General features: G+C 50.2%; 1 protein-coding gene across 1 annotated transcript in view; it reads right to left on the bottom strand.

Moving 5' to 3' along the window:
* Window positions 1–11,481, bottom strand: part of RBP3 (retinol binding protein 3) — a 20,210-nt gene extending 8,729 nt beyond the window's left edge. Inside the window, exons 1-2 of the mRNA XM_032797414.2 lie at window positions 8,434–11,481; window positions 1,146–1,336 (exon numbers count right to left, since the gene is read on the bottom strand). Of these exons, the coding sequence (XP_032653305.1) occupies window positions 1,146–1,336; window positions 8,434–11,481 (3,239 nt within the window). The remainder of the gene's footprint in view (window positions 1–1,145; window positions 1,337–8,433) is intronic.
* Between the last annotated feature and the right edge of the window lie 178 nt (window positions 11,482–11,659).

The raw sequence follows: 11,659 nt of genomic DNA, 5'->3' as shown, positions 1-11,659 counted from the left end.
TCAGGGCTGGTGCCTGTTGATGGAACGAGGGTCTGGCACCTGTTGGTGGGGCTGGATGGGGCTGGCGACCATGGGTGGAGGCTCTGGGGTGGGGCTGAGAAGTTTGGGGTGCAGGAAGAGGTTCTGGGTTTGGGTAGGCTCAGGGCTGGGTCAGGTTTGGAGGGCGGGGCTGGGGCACGGATTTACCTCTGGTGGCTCCTGGTCAGCAGCACAGCCGGGGTGCAGAGGTTGGCTTCCTGCCTCTCCTGGCATTGTGGACTGAGCTGTGCCTGAAGCGGCCAGCAACAGGTCCGGCTCCTAGGCAGAGGCACGCAAATGGCTCTGTACAGCTCTCGCCCGCAGGCACCGCCCCCCAGCTCCCATTGGCCAGGAACTGGTCAATGGGAGTGTGGATCCAGTGCTGGGGGCGGGGGCAGCATGCAAAGCCCCCTGACCTCGCTGCCTAGAAGCCGGACCCACTGCTGGCTACTTCCAGGGTGCAGTGTGATGTCAGAGCAGGTAGGCACTAGCCCGCCTTAGCTAGGCAGCACCGCCAGTGAGACTTCTAACATCCTAGTCGGCAGTGCTGACTAGAGCGACCTAGTGTCTGACATGCTGTGACCGAGTACTGGGGTGCGACCCAAACTTTGAAAAACGCTGTCCTATGTTATATTTCCTAGGTTTTCTATCTAGTTTTCAGTGGCCCAAGTGATGGAGCAATTTCCCTTGAGACATCATTGCACATGCTAATAGATCTCACTGTTAGGAAATTTTTCTTGGATATTCACCTTGAATTTTCCTTTTCTTCATTTCATCCCTTCAGTGTTAGCTGACCTGGCATGACAGTGAACCACATAAATCTAGTTCTGAAGAAAATTCAGACTGGAACTAAGGCACACTTTTTTAACAATCAGAGTAATTAACCTTTGAAACAAGAGTCGTGGTGGATTCTCCATCACTGGCAATTTTTAAATCAAGATTTGATGTGGTTTTTAAAAGATCTTTTCTACGAAATAGTTTGGGGAAATTCTCTGGCCTGTGTTACACAGGAGATCAGACTAGATGATCACAATGGTCCCATGTGGCCTTGAAATCTATGAGTTCACTGTTTCAAATAAAATGATACTTACATAAAATACGTGGTGAATTTTCTGTCCAGAATTTACCTCATATCTATTATTAATGCATCTGTGTGAACAATTTTCTTCCAAATATGCTCCACCAGCAGCTCAGACACCTGGGTTAGAAGATCACAGTCTCCAAACATATCGAATCTCAGGTAGCCAATGTTGTTTTCAAATATGTTGGTGCGGAAAGAAAATTTAATCAGATCTTCAAATACTTCTGGGGAAGGGATCTGAAAGAGTTTGCAAAAAAAAAATCATTATCTGGCACTGCACTCTTGGCATAAGATTGGAGAGAAATTACATGTATCAGGTTTAGCCCATGTTGGGCATATGTTAGGAATCTCATGTTCAGAATGTCATGTGGTGGGCATATGTTAAGAATGTCATGTGGGAGACTTGTTTTAAGAGTCTGATATGTTAGCCACATATAAGGAATGTCATGTGGTGGACATGTGCTATGATTCCTATATGTGGTACATGTGTCAGGAATATCATGTGGTGCCCGTATACTAAGATGCTTATATGAGGGACATGTGTCAGGAATGACATATGGTGCCCATGTGCTGAGATTCTTTTATGTGGGACATGTGTCTGGAATCTCACATGCGGGGCAGTGATTAACTTTATTTTGTTCATCTGGATGTTCCAGGGCAAACATCGAAAACAAATAATGAAAGACAAGGTGTGGCCAATGAATAGAAGAAATGTATCTATGGACGAGGTCTACTTGGGCCTAATTTTAGAAGATTCCTTAGCATACTCACAGCACAACTAGGTGATAATGGCTGGCAGGAGCGGGGCATGCAGCTGCCACCACAACAACCCCACAGGCAGGAGAAGGACAGTTGACCTGAGTTGGGTCCAACAGGATCCAGTTGTTCTCCCGCTCGGCGCAGCCCAGACACGACACTTGTTGTAGGGTCCTGTCAGGTTCGAGGGCAGAGTTCTAGTCCCTGTAACCCCTGCCTATAGTGGGGCCATGGCTTGCTCCTCCAGTCAGACTTCAGTGCTTTGCCTGCACACTCTGAGGCTGGAACTCCTACCCTTGGGCTAAGACCCTTGGGCTAAGACTCCAGCTCTGCCACAACATCCGTGTGACCTTGGGCAAATCCCGTCATTCCCCCTATTTAATGTCCCCATCCTACAGGAGAGCTGAGAGACTCCATTTACAAATGCTGATGGGACACTCAGCTATGGCAGTGATAACAAGAACCTGCCCAGACTGAATGCAGTGAACAGTCTGAGGTAAATGCACATTATGGATAGTGTTTTTGCCTCTGCAGGTACAAATGTGCCCTTCCACATGCATTTCAAAGGATGGAGTAGCATTATTCCCATATTACAACTGGGGTACAGATTGGAGAAGTAACTCACCCAGGTCTCCCTACCGCTAGCCCACTGTTTGGCCCATTAGACAATGCTACTTGGTGGCCCAGGGCTTTGCTTTCTCTTTGCTCCTGAAGCTGATATTTGCTGCCATGAACCCAGTGCCTTTTGCAAAACCATGACTTTGACTGCTGATCCCAAGTCCCTGCTGGTACCAGCTACTGACCTAAACAGGAGAGCTGACTTGCAGATTCCCTTTCTGTCCCTCTTTCCTCTCTGCACCCTCTGGAAAATAACCCCACTGGCTGGGCTGCAGACAGCTCAGTTCAATGCTGCTGACCAGTGACAGCCATGCAACTTGATCTTCCCAGGGTCCTTTGATTAATGAGTCACAGGTTTAAAGAAATGTTCTCATGCTGCTGGTGCAGAAATGCTGAACCTCTTCTTGCAATGGAGAGGTCAGAAAAAAACCCCATCTACAGATGTGTTTCTTCTCAGTAAGAATTAACCTACAAATAGGACTTCATCTGTAAGCACAGATCCCTGGAATATACTTTCACAATGATCTGGCCCCATTAGAAAATAAGGGTGGGCTGTGGGCCAGCTCACCCTGTTCCTTGACATGGTCCCTTTAAGGAATAGGTGTTTAAGGGAGCAGCGGACCATCTAATGAATGGGGTTCAGGTGGTAATCAGAGAGATATCACCTGAGCAGGATCAAAACCTAGCTGTTTGTTCACTTGCTGGAAGGAAAACTCTATAAAGTGGGGCTGGAAGGTGGCTGTTGGGGAAGCTGGCTTGAGCTAGAAATAGTCCTGGGAAAGGAGGCTGTGGAATGCCTTAGCTGGGGGAAGGGGTAGAGAAAACTGGATATTCAGAAACTCTGTAAATTGGAGGCCAGCTAGGGGAATGTTACTGTGAGTACTCTGGGCTGCAAACAAGTTATCTTGGAGAAGTAAGAGGGAGCTGAGAGTGGGGCCCTGCTCTATATCAGGGATGACCCACTGCCCTTAAGCATGTTGCTTAAGAATAAGCTCTGTATCTGTTCACACTTACATGGTTTATGATATAGCTTCCTACCCACTCAATGAACATGCTGTAACCAATCTGTGTTCATTTCAGAGCTCCACACTTGTTTGAAGTGTCGCCAGCTCTCCTGACTTTATTGTGAGTCTTGTGTTTAATTGGTGTTTGCCTTAAAGCCCCAGATCCTGGAGTCATGTGAACAGGAAAGCATCTCAACTTGGCCTTGATGGCTGCAGAGAAAAGCTGGAAAATATGGGTATCGCAATGGCTCAAAAGCCGAAAGGCAAATAAAAAGCTTTCTTTGTTTCCAAATCTCATGATTTTGAGTGGCCCGATGCCTGGTTTGTTTTTTAAACATGGGTGGTTGACAATAGTGGGTTATTTCCTCTTGCACAATTGGAAATTCATGACAGCCATGGCTAAATTATAAGGGTTGAATTGTTACATATAAGCTCTTTGGGCCTTAATAAAAACACCAGAAGCAGTGTGGATTAGAACAGTGATTTTTCCTGTGCCAACAGACAAGGCCCATGCCACCTGAGTGACAGAAGAATTGCTATTAACTAACTGGATAGGGTCCATGGGCCCTGTCCTGTAAACACTGAGCACACAAGAGTTACACTATGCGAATGAGACTGTGTGGCATGATGCAAGGCTAGGATGTTGGCCTGACCCTCAAAGGAGTGGGTTCAAAATTCCTGGTTCTTCCACTGATCATCTCTATGGGCATGTCACTTCCTTACCCCCTGCCTCAGTTTCCTCTCTCACTCTTTATCTGTCTTTGGAGCAGGGACTGCCTCTTAATATGTGTTTGTGCAGCACCTAGCACAATGGGGCTCTGATCTCAGAGCCTCTAGGTGCTTCTATACTATAAATAAACAGCATTGCCAGCTCCAGGCATCCAAAAATGATGGGCCGTACCCCCCTGCAATCTTGAGATGGCTTAAAAATCATGAGATTGTAAAAAAAAAAAAAAAAGTACATTTGGGTTCTTTTTCTCTAGTGTGTGGTTTTTAAATCTTGAGAATTACATCCAGGTTGTGTCTTCTCTGCAACCAGCAGAGCTGGAAACGGACTTCTTTTTCAAATGAAAATTGAGGTTCTCATGTAATCACAGCACTCTACCAGCCAGAGTGTCCAGAAAAACACATAGTTGGGTAGTTCTAATTCCACCCAGCAGGGAGCAGTGGTGCACAAACACACTAGCCCGCCCGCTGCTACAGAGCCATTTTAACAGGTATCTTGTAAATTAATATGCTGACTGGAGTTAGAGTTTGCAACATTTCTATTTCCAGACCAAGCCAGTGGCATATTATAACCGAAAGGAAAGCTTGCAAGTACACTGGAGGCACCAAATTTAGGTTTTCGTACAAAATCAGTTTTACCAAACCTCAAAATGAATGGGGACTTTTAAACAGACTGGTTTGGTTTTACTTTTAAAAATATGTCTCTTGCTGCATTGTTGTAAATCCTACATGTAACTGCATTGTGCTAAAGCATGAGGATCAGAAAGAGGCAAAAGCAAGAGACATAGAATCACAGAAGCTTAGAGTTGGAAGGGACTTCTAGGGGTCTGGGTCACCACGTTACCATGGTCCAGCCCGAGTGAAATGTCCAAAGGAAATAAACAGCGTGAAGAGTGAAGAGTCAAGTAGATGTGTATAGGAGCCAGATTCTAAGATGGTGTCAACTGGCACAGCTCCATTGACTTTAATGGGGTTACACTTATACACACCAGATGAGAACTGGGCCCACAGTTAAATTCTTTCATTTGCTGGTAGTACAATAGGTTTTGATTATTTTCCCTGTCTTGACACTGTCCCTTTAAGCAAAGTGCTATGCCTTTATTCGTTAGTGTGGCCAAGCAAAAAGGCATAAGCATAAGCAACCCTTCACCTCTACCACTGAACTATCCATAAACCCCCTTGTTCCTCCCCAAGCACTGACAATACCCCAGAAAGCACCCCCAGGGGTAGAGATTATGCATATATAATATTTACCTAGGAAAGGGAAGACTTGATATGCAAGGACAGTTGCTGTTTAAAATGAATCCTCTTACCAGAGACTTGCAGTGAGGAGGCAACCACGGGCCCCATTCTCAGCTGGATGCGCAGCAAATTTAGAGGGTTAGTGGGAGCTTAGAGTCGAGGGCCCCATCTGTGACCCTTGTCATTTGAACTTGGGGCATCACATGTGGAAAAATCAGGCAGCATGTCCTTTCTGCCTCAGCCCCATGCAACTTACAAGGCCTGGCGTTCATTCACATGGATATCTCAGTACACAAATGGAAAAGTCCTCGGAGACTTTGTGGATTAGGGGAGAGAGAGACCAGAGAATCAGCCCAGAGGATAAGCCCGGGGAGCTGGAGCGAGGGTTGCTGAATGGGCATCCGTGAGGATATGGGATGCTGCTTCACAGCAAAAGTTTGGGCTATGTTCTGAACAGCAGATGCATACATAATGCTAGCCCCTGGGAAACCTGACTGGGCAACTAGCATTTATATATCAGGGAACTCCAGCTAGCACTGACCTTGCTGCTATCACAGAGAAGATCTCTTCAGTTGCTATGTGCTGGTTTAGTGGCTATGCCAGTGGGGTGGGACACACCAGGGCTCCATGCAAGTCACCTGCATCCTTCCCCTTCTTCCGCCTGCACACCGTCACTTTGTTCAGTTTCATTATCAGGGTCAAGTAAAGGGAACCTCACTTTTGAGGGACTGGCTGGCTCTGAAGGTTGGTGCCTCTCATTTTAGGAAAGATGTAGGCAGTAAGCTGGAAGGGTTATTATGGCAGTGAATGAAAATGCCCTGGGAAAGATTCATCTACTACAATCTGCCACTCGGGAATGCAAGCTTCAAGGTGACCTTGAGGTGTGTGCTCTCTGGACAGTGGCGCTGGGGTTCTCAGGAAAAATGCATACACAGCACCCCCTTGTGGCAGCTAGAGCAAGGCAGAGGCCAATGTCCATCTTGCACAGAGGGTCAAGAGGGGAGCGGGGTCCCCATCTCAGAATTGAGGGAGGCAATGATGTTACTCTGGGCTGAGCCCATTTTCTGCTGGCACTGGGCCAGCTGTTGTAGTTGGCTATGGAAAGAGCAAAGAGGGGACGTTGCTAGAGCTTCATGGGCCTCTTGCTGCTCCAGTGCTCTGCACAATAGCATCCCCAGCCTCTACTGCTCCCTGCCTGTCACCAGGTTGAGGCTTTCGCCTCCAGCTCTTAGTCCACTCCTGCTCTCACCTCTGAAAACTCCCTAAGCCCAGCCTCCCCTTATCCGGCACTTATCGCTCTCCCGGTTCGTACTCTACCATAAGAGAGTCTGCTCCCAAACTGCTGCCCACCCTTAGCTGACTCTCAGACCTTCTCTGCTCCTGAGAAACACATTCCCTCTTGGAGGCTCCTGACCCCTTTCCATTCTCCCCCTCTACTCTTATGGAGGAGCCATCCTACCTCTTTCAATCCCTGCCCTTGACAAACAGGACTGAACAGAAGCATTACTGAGTGCGGGGTGAAATCTTAACCCCACTGAAGTCCCACTGGCTTCACCAGGGCTGGAATTTCATCTCTGAGGTGCTAAGTAAAATTTTTATTCTATGAATCTGCTTCCAACAATCAGAGTTCACCTCGGGCAATAAAAGCCACTCATAAATAACTATTACACGTAGAGGGGAGGACAGGATTGACTTGCTGTATGGCACTTTTAGGGACCTGACAGCAGATTGCCAGCGAGGCATGGCCCATATTTTTGTGGGAGCAAGTAGCTCCCACAAAAGTTTCCCTTTAGCCTGGGATGTGCCTCATGCCCCAGGGCCACTGGGAGGTGGATGAGCAATGGAACAGAGAATCCATTGATTGGTTTCCCTGTTTTTAGCACAAATTCTTTCTCACAGCCAAGGAAAGGGACAGCACCTCTGGGTGAACAAACCTATAACAAGTACCTTTCCCTGGAAATGCTCAATCGTGATCCCCAGGGCCAGAGACTGAGAGCATGGCACAGGGTCACCCCCCATGATAAATCATACAAGCCAAAGACCTCATAGGGTGGAAGTCCAAGGATCTCCTTCCTCAGGAAGATGCTCGACCACATAGTCCCCTCCAAAGGTGACGTTGAGAGCTCTAGGTGTAGGTTGTCTGGGTCAGAAATGCTATACCTATAATCAAGGAGGGACTTAGTACATCTGAGATGTAATTTTAACAAATGACTCCTGGGAGTTCCCTCCAGCACAACATCTAAGAAGAGGGTTTGCTGGGGCATGCCATTGTATGAGGAGCTCTGCCAGGCAAACTGCACAGTGAGGGCAAAAGCGGATTATTAAAAATCCAATTCTCATTGAGGTTATCTAGCATTTATCCAGCCACGTTTCCAAGTCAAAGATCAGCCAAGCTCTCTAATGTTGATTAGGAGGCCAGTAAGGAGTGGATGGTCAATATAAGGGAGTTCCCTACAATCCTGGGAGTCAAAGAAAATGAGACTGTGGGTATGGTCATTTTATACGTGCAGAAGGGTAGATTACAAAATGCAAGGATATGTCTCTTGTTGAAGACCCTCAGAGCAACCACTTCATCTCAGATCGAAAAATCGATGGCATGTGATGTACTTACTGAGGCCAACTTAATACAATGTGGCAAAACTAGAGCATCTGAGAAGAAGTCAGAAGTCACCTGGTATGTGACATCTTCCATGTAATCAGTGGTATGCTACCCCCGGCAACCCCTCCATGTTAACAGGTGAATTCACTGGTCATGGGAGAGCTCAGCTCAGCTGCCCCAGAGCAGTGACCGTGCAAGGTCCCCCTACAAAGCCCTGTATGCCCTCTGCCCCTTTGGGCCTTCGCTTTTGTGCTGGAGCCTGGGAAACCTGGGAGGTTTAGAAATATGGGGCCAGGAATGTAGCTGGGGTCCTTAACTCGCTGCACACAGACCTAGAACCCACGTGACAGATGCTAGTGATTCCCTAGTTGAGCATGTGAGAGCCTTACCTGCATTGGCACGATCCCTGGGATGTGGTCCTTGGAGTGCTCTGGGATGTGGGCTATTTTCAGGTGCACGTCTCCAGACAGGGTTTGCAGATCAGCCGCCACCTTCTTGGCCAGCTCCTCTTCGGAGTTAACCATCTTGTAAGCGTCTTTGGAGGCGAGGGCGGTGAGCTTGGTCACCACGTCAGCCCCCACGTCCGCAAAGGCGTAGTTGTCTGCCACCAGCTTCCCCACCGTCTGCAGCACGCCGGGCACCTTGGCGCGCAAGGTGGCGATCTGCTGGGCTGCAGCCATGGCTTCGCTCGCCTGGACAGTGATGTGTGGCTCCACCCCTGACACACTCCACACTTTGCTGGTGAGGGGGCTGAGCACGACCTGGCTGGGGATGGAGGCATACAGAGAGCTGTTGCCAACTCGGTAGATGCCCCCCGAGAGCGAGCCGCCCATGGTGGGCTCACCAATGACCGTGGCCCGATGCAGATCCTTCATGGAGTGGGCAAAGGCTTCAGCCGCTGAGCCACTCATGTGGCTGGTCAGGATGTAGATGTCCTTAAGGGAACCGTACCTCTGGCCAGTGACCTGAGAGAGGGTCCATACCTCAATGCTCTGGGAGGTGCTGCGGTCAAAGATAGTGTAGAGGTGCTGCCGGGGCTCGGGCTCAAAGAAGTAGGAGCTGAAGATGGGCACGGCGGTAGAGTAGCCGCCCATGTTGTACCTCATGTCGATGATCATTGCGTCAGTACCCACCAGCTTGTCCCATACCAGGCGCACTAGCTGCGGCCCAATGGCCTTCATCGTCTCTGCCTCGGCCATCATGTCGAAGCGCAGGTAGCCTAGGTTGCCTGGCAACACATCAACTTTGAAAAGGGCCTCAATGATGTAGGCCAGCTCCTCTGGAGTGGGGATCTTGTTGGGGGACTGTTCCTCTGGGGTGGGCTCCACGTGGCTGTGGAAGACATGCAGCCGGTGGTCTCCTGAGGCCTCCTGCAGGTCGTTTGTGAACTGGGAGGCCAATGTCTCCAAGTCCACAGCTGAGCGGTAGCCACCTTGGGCCCACTTGGTGCTTAACATGGCACTGGCCTTCCCAGCTACCTCCGGGATGGCATAATGAGCCTCTAATAGCTGTCCAGTGCTTTCCACAAGCGCTCCCATGGCCTGGTGGAAAGCCAGCACCTCCCTGGCCTTCTCTAGTGCCTCGTCAGCCAGCACGATGGCATCCGGCACCACGCCGCCACCCAGCCAGCAGTCTCCATGGTTGTCGACAAAGGTGATGACAGGCACGGTGATGGTGAGGCCCTGGGTGATGTCCTCCTCTGGCTGCAGCAGAGGGAAAGTGCGGGTGTGTGAGAGGCTGCCCGCTGTGATCTCGCCGATCAGAGTGGCGCGGCCCAGGGATTGCATGAGGTAGGCAAATTCCTCAGCGGCAGTGGCTGTACGGTGGCTGGTGAGCAGGTAGATGCCACGCTGGGCCCCGTAGGGCTGGCCCAGTAGCCCAGCCTGGCTGTTGTGCTCCTGTGTGCGGTTGGTGCGCCTGTCATAGGTAGTGAAGAGGTGGACAGGGCCAGTGGTGGGGTCCTGGAAGTAAGAGAGCAACAGGGGCACGGAGCCTGAGGATGGGCCCCCAGGATTGTAGCGCAGGTCCACAATCAGGTTCTCAGTGGCCTGGAGGGGCTCCCACACCTTGTGCACGATGTAGGGGCCAAGCTTAGCCAGCACGGAGGCATCAGCGAACTCATCAAAGCGCATGTAGCCCACATTTCCTGGCAGCACTGACACCTGGAACACAGTGTCCACCAGGGCCCGCTGCAACTCCTCATTATCGGGCAGGTCAGCAGCCACCGGGATCTCCTCCTCCACGGGTGAGATAGCAGCCTCGCCTGGAGTGGTGACCCGGAGCAGGAGGCGTGGGTCCTCAGACACAGCCTGCAGTTCAGCATTGAGCTTGGTGGCCAGGTCCTCGACAGACTGGATGGAGGAGTAGTCGAAGGCAGAGAGGTGCTGCAGCAGCACGGGCACCCGCTCTGCCAAGGTGTAATAGTCCTGCAGTATGCCCATGAGGCGGCTGATCATGCCAGGCACTGCCCTGTGAACTGACAGGATAGCCAGGGCCTTCTCCAGGGCCTGCTCCATCTGGCTGGCTACACATGGCAGCACCCCAGTGACCTCCCAGCTCTGCCCACCCCCACTTAGAGGGCTCACAGACCGCGATACGGGCACTGTCATGTAGAAATGGGAGGCACCAATCCGCAGCTTCTGGACATCCAGCGAGCCCCCAGCTGTCCTCTCCCCCACGATGATGGCTCTGTGCATGTGCTTGAGGATGTAAGCCACATCTTCGGCCACCCCGGTGGTGTGGCGGCTGATCAACACGACAACATCTTTGTCTTTGCCATACCTCTCACCCAGCACCTGGGGCAGGGTCCATATCTCCATGGTGGTGTTGGAGGGCCGGTGGTATACCGTGTCCACGTGCAACACCTTGTCAGCTTTGTACAGATAGGAGATGATGAAAGGGATGCCAGAGACCTGCCCCCCAGTGTTGTAGCGCAAGTCTAGTACCAGGGCAGAGGTCCCCATCAACGCCTTCCACACCTTTTCCACCAGGAAAGCCCCAATCTTCTGCACAACCTCTTGGCCGATGATATGATCGATCCTCAGATAGCCCACGTTTCCCCCCAGCTGTTCATACTTGACCACATGCTGGATAAGATCCAGGAGCTGCTCCCGAGTGAAGGAAGTCTCATCTTCTTGCTTTGGAGCAACGGGAGCCAGCGGCTCATAGGAGATCACCAGCCTTGGGTCATTCAAGGCACCTTGCACACCAGCTGTCAAGACATTGGCCAACAATTTGGGATCTGAGATGTCCAGGATCTCCCCACTCTTGATGGCCTGTTCGATAGCATCTTGCATCCCCACCAGGTTTTCGGGGAAGCAATAATTATCCAGAAGGACCTTGGCCATGTCCAGCACCAGATTTGGCTGGAAGATTTCCTCAGTACACACGTTGCAGAAAATCAGAGCTGATAACAACAAGAGAGATCTCCCAATCATTTTGAATCATTAGGAGGAGGAAAATAAATTGCACCTTAATAAGAAATCAGAGATGCTTGTAGATCTAGACAGGTTCAGCTCTCCACTGACCCTCTCTGTCTGTGAATCAGCACTGAAAGTCCAGTGTTAAATCCGGGAGTACTGACTAGATAAGTCTTTTATCTGCATTAAACCTCTA

The sequence above is a fragment of the Chelonoidis abingdonii genome, chromosome 16, assembly GCF_003597395.2.
Source record: "Chelonoidis abingdonii isolate Lonesome George chromosome 16, CheloAbing_2.0, whole genome shotgun sequence".
NCBI lineage: Eukaryota > Metazoa > Chordata > Testudines > Testudinidae > Chelonoidis > Chelonoidis abingdonii.
This window is presented reverse-complemented; position numbering and strand designations above follow the sequence as displayed.